The sequence below is a fragment of the Rhea americana genome, unplaced genomic scaffold (genome assembly GCF_003343005.1).
Source record: "Rhea americana isolate MKP2758 unplaced genomic scaffold, rheAme1 scaffold_19, whole genome shotgun sequence".
Lineage (NCBI taxonomy): Eukaryota > Metazoa > Chordata > Aves > Rheiformes > Rheidae > Rhea > Rhea americana.
Genome location: NW_028186038.1, coordinates 299032 through 314967, shown reverse-complemented (window position 1 = coordinate 314967; position 15936 = coordinate 299032). Strand labels below are relative to the sequence as shown.

Here is a 15936-nt window from a genome sequence, read left to right as displayed (position 1 = left end):
TAATTTAATCTACAAGAATTTAGTTAGCATTGTTTTACTCCTTAAACTAAATTCTATGCTGGTAAATAAATAAGCACATAGAGCTAYTCCACTAGTGAACTCCTGGAGAGCAAATCAGGTCACAATATATTTTTAGATCTTGTAGTACAGGATGGTAGCTGAATTTGTATCTTACCTGGAAGTTTAATATCTCCAATTCGGATAATGTGGGGCCAGTGCTGGAGTGTTTTAGCAAAAAAAGGATTTGTCACTCCTAGAATGACAGATGGTCTACAAACATAAAGACAATATTTAAAATATGATAGCAAGAATTTGTCCTCATGATTACAAGATGTCATCTTCTACATCTCTAATAATTAAAAAAATAATATACATTTAGATTGTTTAGATTTTGCACTTAAATAAGAGTTAAAATTTAAGTTATATGTAAGAGCACAATAAGTTTAACAAAGTCTCTAAAACTTAGAGAATGGCAGAACAGATGCATATTAAAGTCYAAACTGTAGCAAAGAATAGAAGTGCCAGATTTTCTTCATAGACTCTTGGCTAAATTCTGACCATTTACACTGATGAAAACAGAGCATCATCTCACTTATCTTTATTTTGTTAAATGGTCAGGAACCTGAGCATATATTTGAAAGGTAGATTACTATTTTTTAAGGTTTTATTATGACATTATACTTGGTACTCAAATGTGCACATCAATGTGACTGTCRTGTGTGCAAAACTACTCAGTTGAGCTACTGCTTAGATGGCAAGATTAAGGAAAAAAGGCATGTACTATTTTACTTCCTTCCCAACACCTTGTTGCTCTTTGTTAAAAAGTAAAGTGATGAAGTACAAGCACATTGCTAGCAAAGCATTAACTCAAAGTGCACGATCTGTAAGATTTCATGCCTGCACTGTACACAAAAAGGCTGATGTTACTACCTCAGAAGTAAAGACAGAATTTAGAATTTAACAACATGTATGTTAGTATAGTGGCTGCCATCCATCTCGTAGCTAAATATTAGCTGATGAGAGAGCATTACTGCAAGCCTCATTGGAACTGTTATACTAAAAATAGGTTATCACTTCTTCAGACTGGTTTTACAAGTCCCAAATTTTATCGCTTTCTGTACACCATCCCTAACAGGTTGCTTGTTTCTCAAAGCAAGGTGCAGAAGAAGGGAAAACACAAGTAATCTTTCTTTAAATTTTTATTGCATTCTTCCAGTTATGCCATGACAACAAATAAGCATCAATTTCTATGTTAACCTACAAATTATTTTTGACTTTCACTCCTTCCTCTACTTATAACAATATGCATTTTAAAAACTTATTAGGCATTCACAGATACGACAAAAATCTGATTGCATAGCTCTAACTTAGTATGTCTGGACTATCAAAATAGCAATTTTCATCTCTCAATTCCATGACACCTTAGAGTGAGCAGCAACAAAACATAATTTCTCTGAAGCCTAATATAATAATTTATTCTCAGTATTATCACTATTCGAGGATGTTCACCTGAAAACATTTTCATCTAGATATTTATTATATGTATTTCTTCCCACTCGCATGAATTTCTGCCATTTCTAAAATCTTGCTAATCTCACTTGTACTATTCATCTAAATTCACCTACATTTACAAATGTTGTTTGTGATTTTTCAGTGCTACCATACACAATTTAAATTTTCACTTCAACACAATGATAAAGACAGTGTCCATAAAAGGTCTCAACACATTCTTTTGTTGTAACCTGAAAACTAAATTTATGATGTTTGTGTTCTTCTCATGGTCAAGTCAAGCAACAGAATCAAGTTAACAACCAAATGGAATGACTCAAAGATCACAAACAATAGACAATCTTCCTTCTCTCTAGGAATGGATCAAGACTAGCTAAGCCTAACTTAAGACAGCTATCAAATCATCTCACATCTTTACTGTGGAAACTAAAAAGCAAGTTTTGGACACAGCTGGTTTGGATCAGTGTATAAGAACTGAAATAAAAAATTAAAGATTCAAGAATTAAAGGTTCAAGCAAGTCTTTCGTTCACGTACAAAAAACTCTTCAGGTCGAGGTATGTTAGTAGCAAATCATGAGAAATCTTACTTCATTGCTAGTCGTGATACAATAGCAAGATTTTCACAGAATCACAGAACAGTTGAGTTTGGAAGGGACCTCTGGAGATCATCTAGTCCAACCTCCCTGCTCAAGCAGGGTCACCTAGAACATGTTAGACAGGATCGCGTCCAGGCAAGTTTTGAGTATCTCCAAAGAAGGAGACTCCACAACCTCTCTGGGCAACCTGTTTCAGTGCTCTGTCACTCTCACAGTGAAGAAGTTTTTCCTCATATTCAGGTGGAACTTCCTGTGGTTCAGTTTGTGCCCATTGTAGAAAGCTACTTGGCAGGTTTTTGGAGCCTTAATCTATTGTATTCTCCAGAACAAATTCTGATTTTAAAGTACTGAAGTAGTTTCTGAAAGAGCCAAATAAATCAAAACACTCCTTGCTCCCCTCTCCCTAAAAAAAAATACACAGAATCTGCATCATCTGAATTCTTCCTCTCTTTAAGTCATTGCTTCAAAAGTCTTTCTGATTTTTACAGTTTCAAACAAAAACGCCAAAGGGATTTTAGCTCCACTTCAAATACTAACCAAGTTTCTAAACAACATTTATGCTCTGCTAAACATGAGCAGATGCCATTTTTTCTTAACGTAGGTCACTAAAGTTTAGCCAAATACTTCTCTGCATTATTTTTAGAAACTAAATTACGTCCTGGCTAACCAGTTCAATGGAATACAATCTCATACATAATGCCAATGCCTGGACAGTTTTCTACTGCTGTATTTCTGAAAATAAAATTTAACTCCTTTTTTTTTTTTTAATTCCTCCTCAAAAAGTTAAGCTAATAGTCACTGCCCTGACATTAGAAGAACTTTGTTCAAAAAAAAGTATCATTGAATCAAACCACATAATCCATTTTGAAGTATTTAAAACATTTTTAAAACAAATTTAGTGGAGAGATGCACTTTTTAAAGGATAGTCTCCATTAGGACATCACTGAGATTGAACTACAGAACAGCTGTATGGAGGCTGAATTTTAGAAGTCACTTTGTTCTGTACTTACTTCAAAATAAGAATTACAGAATAGAATTTCCCACAGAGCTATTTCAGACGAGACATTGCAAAGGCAAAGCTTTGCTGAACATCAAAAATGTATCTTGCTTTTAAGTTTCCAGTTTCACTTACTCTGCACCCAAGAAACCTGCTAAGCTAAGTGTAGCTTATTTACGAGATAGCTATTTATGACATTGTTTCATAATTTCTCTATCCCACCTAATTGGAATGACTACTTAAAATAGCTCATTTTTGTATAACATAAGTTTTATTTATAATTTTGAGCAGCATCTCCACAACAAAATCTGATTTACTTACGGGGCTTGTGTACGAGTTGTATATTCTTTGAATTCACTGTCATGTATGGTAAAGTACGGCCTGAAATCACTGCAGTATTTTAATGGTGAAATGCAACTGCAGGGTAAAAAGAGGATAAGCTTATTGTATGCACACAATACAAAAAGTCATGAAAGAATATGCAAATCTAATTTTTTTTTTTAAGTTTGTTAGATTCAGATCAGCTGAAGTTGCACTCAGCTGCAAGCTGCAATGACTCACTCAGTTGTTACTTGGAAAGCTCTGCTGTATTTACCTAACAAGTGCTAGCACGGTTTCTGAAGATTCAGATGGTGATGGTGCCATCACAACAAGTGGTTCTCCCAGCAAGACTAGTTCCCAGAGCATCTGAATGTGAAAGAACACTGGACAGAAACACCTAAAAATAGATTAAAAGATTTTGATACTCTTGAATATCTGTATCTTGTTTTTCTGTTGATTAAGTGACAGAACTGCATAAAAAGGATGTTTCAAGTAGCATGTAATAGCTGTTTGAAACAATAAAATATTACTGCAAAAGGGAACATTTAAAAAACTTTATGTACTTTAGCTTCATTTTGTGTGTTGTCTGAACTTTTTTTTTTTAAGCTGGCTTGTCAGGAAAAGAGTATTAAAAATAATACTGATAAACTTAGCTTACAAACCAAGAGTTCTGTGTTATGTAACTCACTAGTCTTTGACCTCTGGGAATTCAGAACTAGGGATAAATCAGTCCAAACTCCTACCTGAAAAGGTCTACTTCATGAACAGTAGGTAAGGCCATGGAGATTTGTGCATCTGCCTAGAAGACATCACAATGCTAGTTTTTGAGTCATCATAATATGCAGGTATTAATTAAAACAATTTCCACTAAATGCCTGCAGACAGGAGAACATATATACCCTAAATACATACTACTACACCAGTAACTATTTATCTAAAAGCAAGATTTTTCTCACAATTACRGATACAAGACTTTCAGTTCAGAAACAACACAAGACACTTGAGCTGTTTCAAATCACAGTCATACAGCATATGAAGGCACAGACAGACTTGTTTTGTATCTATCTTTTAGGCTAAGTAAATATTTTTAATGTTTGTTTTTTTATCCTCCAAAAACCTACAGTTTAGTATAGTTTCACTCATGGAAAGGATCTCTGAGTTAAGTAATTTCATTAGTTAACCATCCTCTTTCATGAGTTGGACAACTACTGTCCTAAGGTGCCTGAGGTAACCGGGTTAAAATACCTTTGCTATGAGGAATTCAATCGTAGATTCTTCTACTCAGAATTTCAAAAACAATGAATTTCATTATTACAAAGAGTAGGACTTGCTCCCAATCTTTTATGAAGAAGTTTAAAGAGAGTGACAGCAGCTATTTATTGCAGTGGTGTATACGACAACAATATTTAATCTCTACCTGGTGCATATTCTGTACTATTTGAGTTGTTCCAGGCTTGTCACGGTATGTTGGAATCCGCAACTTTGGAAGAAAAAAAGAAAGAAAGAAAATTTCTTTTCCTTGTATCTAATCCAGCAGAGACTTAAAATACTTATGGACAAGGTGTAACATTTAAAGAAGATGTAACACAATATGATTCTTAACTTACTCTATAGAATATTCACATAACAATGATACAGAGCTAAAGACTACAGATTATTGCTACAGGAATTAATACGCTATCCTATGTAATATTGTATTACTAAATTGAACATTAAAATATGAAAATTTTATGAAAATTTAACTTTAGTTAAAAACAAAAAAGTGTTACCGATAACATTAGTCTCAACTATTACAATAAATTCAAACCAAATATTTTAATGGGTAAAGAGAAACATCTGAAGTTATGGAGTATTGCATTGGTACAGAAATACTGTCAGAAAAATTTCTACCAAAACATCAGGTTTGGTAGAATTCTTGACAGGTATGGGGCAGAATCCAAATATACTGAACAACATAAACATCTTTTCTTGACCTCACACTCTGCACCTGTTAAGTCTTGCAGTATTACAGATTTAATCACACTGGAGGCTGGCGCGGGCAAATATATCTAATGTGTAATTGATGATTTGACTAACTGGCCAAACAGTAGAAGAGGGGAAAAATAAAAACAATAAAACTCCAAAAAGCAAATAGTGATGATGTTACTGAAGATGGTAACTAGGATTTTGCTCAGTTTAGGAACACATTCTCAGCTCTCATGRGTAAGAATTACTAATGAAATCAATGTAGGTAATTCCCAAACAAGACATATCTACGACTCACCATCATCACCCAACATCCAGAACAATGTTTCGTTAATTTTTTTCTTACAGAAGAGCTTCAGAAGCTTTCCTTTCCTCTCCCTGGTGATGCACATGCCTTACCCGTAAGCCTGAAAGGGTCTGCTAAGAGTTTACTTCCAATTGCAGTCTCTAGATGCATTAAGTCCACTTAATTCCATTTCATATGAGAACTGTTGCTCCCAGAGGCCCAGTTCTTAGCCACCATTTAACCACTACAGTTCTTCTCCATGCGCTAGATATAACTTTAAAGCTTTCTTCAGATGTATTATACTGTTACTGAAAGTTAGCATCAGCCATGAAATTAATCTATGGCATATGGGCCAAAACTTCTTTGTTTTTCCGTCAGACTTGTATTTATGAGTTATTTGTGAGTGGCACTGAAATAGTTCATATTCAGAAATATGTCTGTCTACATAAACTGCATGTTAGCCTATGCATCAAAATTAAAATCTCTCTCTCTAGGAATCTAATCAGGATCTCCCCAACCCTCACCAAGTGCAGTTTATGTCTATTCCTATTCTGAGGATGACACACTGAAAACAAAGCAGAATACACCAAGTACATATACAGTAAGGGGTGGAGGGGGAGAAAAGAAAAGAGTATTTACCTTCATTATAATACCCATAATGGGCAAATGCAGTATTTCTCCTGGAATTGGGGGTGGCCAATGATCAACATCACTACAAACTTAAGAAAAAATATATAAAGTATACTTTATAGCTAAAGACATGCTTTAACCCACGATATTGTAGTAAACTTTGTATATATTGACATCTTAAATTAATGCTGATATCCCACAACCTTTCTACTTATCTTTTGTACACTCCGTACTTTAAACAAGTTTTATTGCATTTTTGACATTCTTAATATGCTATTTCATGAGAACTATAATTAGTTATTCATTTCAAGAAAATGGTACCATCTTGTCTGTCATTTTTTGTAGTAACCAGACTGACAATCAGTGCAAGAAATATGCTGTAAGAAAAACCATGTAAGTACATCTCCAGAAACTTTGAAAAGAGTACATACAGTTATTTAACTGTTGAACAGATAAGCCCAAGTAGTTAAGAAAAAAAAAATCTTAAGAGATGAAAAATAGCTTGGCTAGGAAGCTTTTCAGCATTTTGCCACAAACGACTATGTACATCATGACTAATCCCAGCAGTTTCTGCAAGACTTGTCTGATGAAAAAGTTATACTACGAACAAAATAAAACCTGTTTATCTACAAGTAATTAAAAAAATACAACTCTAATGAAAAAAAAAAAAAAGATTTCCACACATTGCTCAGTGGAAGAACACTGTTGTACAGGGTAAAGCAGTACAAAGAACACAGCACTTTCAGGCAAAGAGCAAATAACTTTCCCATTTGGGCCTCTCTGGTACTTTATAAAGCTCTAGAGTAAGACCGGGGTACCTGTAAGTGCTGCTCTGTTGCTTTTCCTTTCTTGGAAATTATCCAAAATTAATTAGTTCTGTTAAATCATCTAGAAAACAAGCCAGTTTGTTAAAATTTCAGCACTCTATTCCAAATGAAGGCAGACATGCAAACTAGAATGGGACAGTGTTGTTTGTTATTTCTCCAAAACAGACACATGGTACTTTAGGAGCTCTTTCAGAACTATGTAATAGTGCCACTACCTGCTTCCAGGAAAGCTTCACTTTTTTCAAAATACTCTGGTGCTATTTGCTTAAGCACAGTGCGAAAGAGGTGGACATATGGTAGTTTGCTGATGAGAACCAAGGACTGGAATAAAGAATAACAAAACAGCATATTAAAATACTGTTTTAAGTTAACCTCCTCCCCCAACAGAACTTTCAGTTTTGCTAGTAATCCTCATACAGTATCAAGTGAATTTTCCACATAAACAAGTCAACTACACATTTAACTACAGGCAACACCAAACAAACAGTTCAAGAGTTCCAAACATATTGCTTTAATACAAAATAAAGTTTTCTTATAAGAGTGCATACAGAATGTAGTATTATTGATACAAAGTTTGACCAGTTTACTATAAATCACAATGAGTTTAGTAACAGCCATATCTGCAAAAGGTAACTATAAACTATCCATTAGAAACTATTGTTCTGGGTGACAAACTAAACCTTTGGGCTACATACAGACTTAACAAACAAAGCATACTGTGAAAACATAATAATCACTACATATTTTTCCTTTCTACTTCCCATTCAATGTTACTTAACTCTCACTTAAATGATTTGTAACAGTAGAAACAAAATTGTTAAGAGATCAAGATACTCATCCTATTCTTCCAAAGCCACTGAAAACAATGAACTGTGGAATTAATATGTTGCTAAGTTAATTTAAATTACCTTCTGGAAATAGCCTCTTTTTAATGATTTGTCTCGAACTTGTCTGAAATACACATAGCCATAGTAATATGCTGGATCCTTCTGCAAACGAATGAAAAAAAGTTCAATACAACAACCTGATACCATCTTTCTGAGCATGAGCAAACTTATTTTCTTACAAGCTCTGAAGCTGATTAAATGTAAATCAACAAGGATTATCCTTTTTATTGGCATTAAAATTTTTATAACTGCTTTGAAGTGCAACAGTGTGTGGAAATAACTGTGCTTTCTGTCTTTGCTATTACATCACCTACATCCTCTTGAAGCACCATGAAAGCAAAAACAATTCCCTGAGAAATATATCAACAGGTAATTCTGCAAGGTTGTTCTAAAAAGATTTTAGCAGTTAAAAACAAAGCAAAATCAAACCCAAACTTAAAGAAGCCCTGGCTTTTGAATGAAGACAAAAGCCAGTCTTTCAATGCATTAGTTGATTAAAGATTTTCAGAGTATTAAGGAAGCATTCCCTCACATCTCAAAGCTAAAACATTACCTTCATCCTTCTTACAGACAAGAATTCAACTATTTGCTGTATAAACAAACTTAAGTTGAATTTGAGAGTGACACTCCCACCAGCATAGTTACAGATCTTGTGTTCCATAACTCTCTGCTGAGAACAACTTTTTGATCACTACCTCTCTTAGTTAATTCCTCCATCTTTAAAAAATTGAAAGGGAGAGACAGAAAAGAACCACTCAACCTAGGTCTTAAGAAAAGCTATAAAGCACTTCAGATTTCCAATAAGGGTTCTTATAAATTGGTGACCAGACCTATTTTGTTACTAACTGCAAACCTGAAGATCAATGTAATCCCTTGCAGTGCAAAATACATAACAATGAATATTTAAAGAATAACTAGCATAAGTCATTATTAGATATTATAATAATGACATGCTACAAAAAAAATCCACTGAGCTTTGCCTTTCAAGACATCCAGTTCAGAGTTTTAGGGTTTTTTTAAAAACAGCTAAGTGTGAACATCTATCCATTACTACTACCCAGAAGAGATTAATTTCATTTTTTCTTGTTCCCAACCTTTAAGTAAACTGGTAGATCTCTATCCAATTGGTCCAGAAAACAACACAATGAGACTTTTCTTCCAGAAGACCGTCGAAATCTAAAACAAAACTGTGTGTCCCCAAGACAACCTATATAAGGGAAAGATATAAACAGCAAATAACAGTACTTGGATTTTTATATTTGGATCTTTAAGTGAGCAATTGTGTAATAACAATAGGCTTCTTTAGAGCAAAAGAAAAAAAAAAACTCTACCTCACAGTGAATTTATTAGCTTTAAGGACTTAGATTGTCATGTTTTTAACAGTTCTACTAGTAGCTGTCCTCCCACTTTATTTCACATTTTATTGGTTTGGCTGTACAGTTTTGATGATCTTAACCACATGTCATTTTGCTGTTCAATGACTGCACTTAGCTTTTTAATACCAAAGAGGGTAAGGTTAGTACCTCAGTCGTATTTTAACAGTGCACTACGGTGATCTCTAATTCTGTGTGGATGCCTAGGCTTGAACTAGTATTTCTGAGGGCTAAAACACCAACTGCAGAAAAGTGAGTGAAATGCAGACTTCATCAAGATGCTGATAAAAATGTAAATATATTTGTAATCCATATTTTAGACATAAATAACATATTTGCTATTAATGCAAAGTCACATTAGGGGAGTTCCAGGAGAGGAAAGGAACAGACTTTTCCAGTAATGATTCCAAAGAGTAAAGTCTCCTTTCATTTCTATTCAAGTGGATTTCCTAAAGTAAAATTTAGCTAAACGTACTGACTACCTGCAGTCTGAAAATAAATTTGGGCTAATTTTTGGATCACATCTCAAAGAAACTTTTGCCAGTTAGAACATGAGAACTGTAATATCAGAACTTGTATCACCCATATCCTCATGGATATTTTCTCACCATTCAAATGTTGTTTGCTGTTAAAACAGGAGGCTACAAAAAAAATCCTTAAATTCAAATGGAAGATAGATAAGCTGAACAGACTGTGCTATCCATGGGAACACTGTAATGGAGTAGATAGAATCATAAGAACATGCAGGCAAACTATCACCCTAACAAACCTGCTTTAAAACAAAGAAACCTTCCTTTTGAGCGCAGTGTAATTAACGTGAACACAACCATTTGAAAGACAATGTTCTGGGCACTGCCAAGCCACCTTACAGCAAAATGTCCTCAATAACAGTGTTAACCTTCACATCAATGCTACTGAAATGGACCAACCTCCTAACTCACTGCTGTTAGGGCAGCAGACTTTCAGAARGCAAAGGAAACATGCTTCTCTATTGAACAGAACTCCACTAGGGTTTTGCAAAGACCTCTAGGAAAAAAATTTCGTGAGCTAATAATAATCCTCTGGACTCTGCACAGCTGTCCTGTGTTACACCAATCACCAATACTGAGGCATTGCTCCATTCTCCAGATGAACATTCTGTTAACTAAAAGCTCAATTTCATCTTCTTACTTCTTCAGCCACACAGGTGCAGCTGCAGCAACCAATGACAGCCCAAATCCTAAGCCAGATCCACTTGGCTCTGCTACTGGCAGTATGGTTTAATGCTGCCATGTTCACAGCATTCAAGTCTGAACCTCAGAAACCCCAGAACTTGCAGCGGATAATCCACAATGCACCCAAAATTGAGAGTAGCAAAATACTATACCACAGCCTACCTATGCAATAACCCAGACATGCAACCAATACAAGCGCTGAGCCACATGGACCAACAAAACAAATACAGAAACAATCCCCCTTACGTTACAATAATAAAATGCTAAATGTTTTCCCCAAGTTTATGTAGCTAGTTCCCTTAATTTAGAGCAAACTAGGCTAATACGAAAAGCTATATGGAGAAGACCTAGAAGTAAGTTACCCTTTATCATTATCATGTGATATGATAATGATACTGAAATATCATTCAGAATTTGGTGGCTTCTTCTTTAGCAAGTTCCTCCTGTAGATTTTGAAAAGCTAGGTAAATGGCTGTTTTTTCCTCAAATATCCAGGCAAAGACAAAAGTATTATTTTGAAGATAAGTGTATTAAGTAACATAGCTTTGAAAACACAAGGAGTGTCATGACCTAATGCCTCATTAAATTCACTTTTTTAATTCACAACCACTACAAGTCTTAAACTAATTTCTGACCATAGTTGTAGAAGAAAAAAAAAAGAAAAAAAAATCATCTTTCTACTTCTCTCTTATGCATGAGAAAAGAAAATAATCATTGAATGATACTTTATGGACCCTTGCCATGAAAAGGCCATGAAAACCTAGGACAGACTAATCTCAAATTAACTGCAAGCTCATAACTTCCTTTACAGTTATATTATACAAAGCTTTCTTTTCTGTATTACAGCCTACAATGAAAAATAAACTCTAGCTTACTTCTAGCTAATTTCTAGAACACAGCTTTTATGCAGGTAATCCCCCTCGTACCATTTGAAATGCCAGCCATGGATGATCAGGAACCTACATGTAGTCACATTATAAAAAGCAAAAAAGGTAGTTTCTTTCCTGCTAAAAGTAAACCTCTATGTATTATATGTCTATTTGGCTTAAAATAGCTTTACTATCTTTCTTATCTGAAAAAAGAGAGATCAGCCTGTTTCTAACACATTATCTTATACCTTGAATACACCTTTTGAATGTTAGACAAATTTGCAGTCAATCACAATGAGAGTAACACTAAGATACAATTAGCTCACTTCCTCCTTCAGTAATGGAAAGGAAGGTTTCCTCTACTCACATACAGGAAATCAAGAGCAAAGCTTAATTTTCATGACATTAAAAGCAAGAGGAAAAAATCTATCTAAGACAGTTTATAAAGTCATGTATGCCAGAGCTCACGTATATATATTAAAAGCATGCTTCAACATGTATAACAGCTGTCATACTGCAGAGCAATCAAAAGCAGAATAAGAGCAGTTACAGGGATAAGTCTGTTACTAAAAATTTGGACTCTCATAAGGACATAAAACACGAAAAAAAAAGCATCTGTACTTCTGCCATCTCTTTTTGCAGGTGGTCCAACTCATCAGCCACATGCCTCCAACTCCTCTTTGGCAGCAGAACACGAAAAGTTTAGATGAAAGAAGAATTCAGCAAGCAGGACCACACACAGCAACAGAAGCAAAGAATAGAGAAGAAGATATAAGATAACCTAGGCTTTTCCCTTCAGGACTTTTTCATTCTAAATGCTTTAGAATTCAAAGTCAGTTTCACCCTTACCAATTTAGAAAATAGGTAAAATTTACAAGAGGATCCTATATCCCTTTCATCAGCTTTGTTAAGCTCTTTAAATTCTGTGTCTATGCATCTGTCTACAATGACAATATTAATATCTCTTCTAAACAAAATAATAAGATATTTGTTATTTGTTCACAAAGTAATCTGAAACATCTGCATGTGTATCTACAGGAAGGTCTTAAACATTCTCATTCTATTTTTGTGTAAGTGAAATATCAGGAGAGTCCTCAGCTTTTACTGCAACACAAATAATTAGTTTTAAAATTAATAATAATTGCAACTATTGTGTATTGTAATACTATTAAATAATTATGATATTCACATAAATCTCAAACCATAGACGTATACTGTTAAATTCTATCTGTTCTAACACAGCTTAGTCCAACAATAGATGTACACTTCTGGCTACAGAGTGAAGGAAGCACTTACCTGAATTGGAATCTGGAAAAGACAAATAGCAAATATTGGTTTTCTAAAGGGTGGGGAAAAGAAAGAGCAGTTATATTTCAAGAAATAACTAAATGAAAAACAAACGATTTATTTATACAGCAATCATGACTCACCTCCTTATCTGTGAGTTTTGAATGTGGAGGATATATTACCTGCAGGAAAAAAAAAGTAGTATTTTATTTGAAAATAAACTAGGTAATTTAAGCAATAAACTTATTTAAATATTTTTTACACATCTTTGCGAGATACTTTGAAAGTCAACTGGAGGCAGTACAGACAAAATTCAGATTACTTTGAGGTTTTGGTGCAACTGATCTTAAGGGATAGGAAGATCATACCTCTTAGCTTTAACTTATACCTAGGAGATGCAGCGGCTGGTGCCAAAGAAAGCTGACATGTGTTAGCACCTGCAATAYACTGCTCTGGACCATTAGGTGGGAGCAATCAGAATCAGTTACAAAATGCCCTCTTTATTAATACTAGTTGGTGGAAGATGAACACTGGCCCAAATGAGAGCTGGGAACCATGAAAGTTCCAGAAATGCACCCAAAGAAGCAACAGGTATTGCAGACAAAGATAAAAAAATTACACATTTTTTTATATTTTCACATTATATAAAAGTGATGCAACACAGTGTAAAAAAAAAAAAAAAAAAAAGAGAAGAAGCAGAGTGTATAAAATTGGTGACTATGGCAATAGATGAGAAAGAACATAAAGGAAGGACCTGAGATGTTTAAATTTCAACTACCGAAAAAAAAAACCACTCCAAAAAAAAACTCAGATCAAAACAAAAACAACCAAAATGAGTGGTTACAGTCTGTAAGGAAAGAGAATTCAACATAAACTCAAAGATTATGTTTCAGAAAAGGTTTCAGGACTTCCACACATGGGAACCTCTGTAAAAGCAGAAGTTCTGGGTAAGACAAACACTAATTTAGATTTCTTCTCTTACTATCCTATCACTAATATAACTTAGTATTAATAGTATCCAATTACCTTCTATAACCTTGTTCTACTAAATGTAAGTAAATGTATCTCCTACTAATACAAAGTTACCCTTCTCTACATAAAACAACAAATATATCCACCAACTGGTTAAAAAACACAAGCTTTCTGACCCCTGGCCACAAAAGGCTCCAATTCATTTCTTTCTTCTCATATCCRATGACTTCTAGACTTAAAATACATTATTAGTATAACAAAAGCTAAGAGTAGATGTATGGGTGGAATACCTGCATACTGCATTTAATAATTTGATTCCTATCATCATTTTTTTAATCTCTTAACATTCTCCTGTGCTAAAAATGTCCTTATGCCGGGTGATACACTCAACTCTTTCACAGCAGGTATAAATCGTTAATCTATAGACCAGACTGGAATTGATATTCTTGTTGCTCACTAGCATCAGTACATCTTCCCAGAAGTGAAAGGGCAATGAGTAAAAATAATAACAACTGTTATACCTATTTTGTTATGCCTTCTCAGCCTTTCTGACCTGCATGGGCACTTCAGAATGATGCAGGGGTAAAACACAGTGCAGGAGATTCCACAAACTGCTGAACAACTTTAGTAAATAAACGCAAAAGAACTGAACATGAACACCATTCCTGTAAGCTACAGCAATGCCTGCTGCTCATAACCATGAGGTGTTGAAGATGAAGCATAGAAACAAAGGGAAGAAGAGATTGCAAAGCAGACACGAGGAGCAGAAGAGAATTACTGGGGACCATTTCTACCACACTTGAGTTTCCCAGTGCTTGGCTTCACAATCTAAGTGTTCTTGACAAGTGTTTTCTTTCCTTCACAAAATAGTAATTTAACTTGATAGACAGAAAAACCCAAAATAGCCTAACAGGCTAGAGTTCTGAAAAAAAATGGACTGCAGTCTTATAGTACATCCACTGTCATAAATTTTATTATAAGAACATGCACTTTAATTTGTGAGTGAAAGAAAAGTAACTTCTTTCCATCAAAGAAGCTCCTTCCTTCTGTGAAAGGAATCTGAAAATAAGAAATCAGACATGTCTTCTTCTGTAGGGATGCGAAAGAAAAAGTGTTTGTTTCTCAACTTCCTTATTTTCTAATGTTGTGTTGTGGTAAGAAACATAACTGTTTAGTAAAAGATATTTTTAAATATATATATATATTTTACACAGCAATGTAACTGAAAAGTCTCAACCCTTAGTTTTGCACATATTTTAAGTTTCATTCTGTGTGTGCATACAACTAAAATGGGACTGTTAACATTGTAAGCGTTGTTTGCAGACACAGGCTACCCTGTGCTTCCTTAAGCTGATGATGTCCTCAGTGGCTGAAGTCATAGGTTATAAAGATATGCTTGTCTTTGCTGTTAACAACACCTTATATGTGAGCTATACAATGCGAGTACAGCTTAGAAAAACAGTATACTATGCTAGTTACTTATTTGCATTTTTCTTGCAGCAACAATGCATATCAATTATGCATTTTAAGTTTTGTAGTAGCTAGCTAGCTATGTTGAATTTTAGCCCAGTCTACCATAAGTTTACACTAACACTATTTTATCAGGAAAAAAGAGAAGGGGGGGGATCCAAAAAAACCCCATCACTTTTCCCGACTTGGCAGCTCAAATGTTTGCACAGGCACGTGTTGAACCAGAACGTGAACCTGACGAAAGGAAAATTCTTTTTCTTTTTCACCCCAGTTAGCTCCCCCGTGCAGCCCAGCACGCAGCTCCACAGATGTTCGCCCGTTGCTCCGAGCGACAAAGAGCAGCAGGGGAGGAAACAACCGCAGCTCCGGGCAGCGCCGGTGAGCCAAGGTCGCAGTTTCACACCACCCCGCGCACGCAGCGCGCCCCGGGCCCTCGGAGAGCGCAGCCGCGCCGCGCCGCGCCGCCCTCCCGCGCGCCGCTCGCTCGGGCCGGCCCCGCGCCGCCGCTCCGTGATTTTGCACAATCACGTCTCCCTCACAGCCCGGCCCGGCCCGGCCCGGCCGCGCTTCCCCCGCCGCTGCGCAACGCCGGCGCCACAGGAAGCGCCCGATTCCGGGGCCGCGCCGCCCCGCCTACCTCCACGGCCTGGCCCAGCTCCAGGTCGAAGCCCACCACGCACACGCAGTGCAGCCAGGCCGAGAAGCGGTCCCAGGGCAAGAGCGAGAGGCGCCG

The 15936-nt window shown here is 35.8% G+C and overlaps 1 protein-coding gene across 1 annotated transcript in view; it reads right to left on the bottom strand.

Moving 5' to 3' along the window:
- The window catches only part of DENND6A (DENN domain containing 6A), a gene marked incomplete at its 5' end in the record, with an annotated part of 24900 nt that extends 8967 nt beyond the window's left edge, over positions 1–15933 (bottom strand). Inside the window, 12 exons of the mRNA XM_085302544.1 lie at positions 176–270; positions 3424–3519; positions 3698–3820; positions 4167–4222; positions 4841–4903; positions 6314–6393; positions 7347–7452; positions 8040–8120; positions 9113–9225; positions 12771–12813; positions 12905–12943; positions 15841–15933. Coding sequence (XP_085158670.1) covers positions 176–270; positions 3424–3519; positions 3698–3820; positions 4167–4222; positions 4841–4903; positions 6314–6393; positions 7347–7452; positions 8040–8120; positions 9113–9225; positions 12771–12813; positions 12905–12943; positions 15841–15933 — 988 coding nt within the window. The remainder of the gene's footprint in view (positions 1–175; positions 271–3423; positions 3520–3697; positions 3821–4166; positions 4223–4840; positions 4904–6313; positions 6394–7346; positions 7453–8039; positions 8121–9112; positions 9226–12770; positions 12814–12904; positions 12944–15840) is intronic.
- Between the last annotated feature and the right edge of the window lie 3 nt (positions 15934–15936).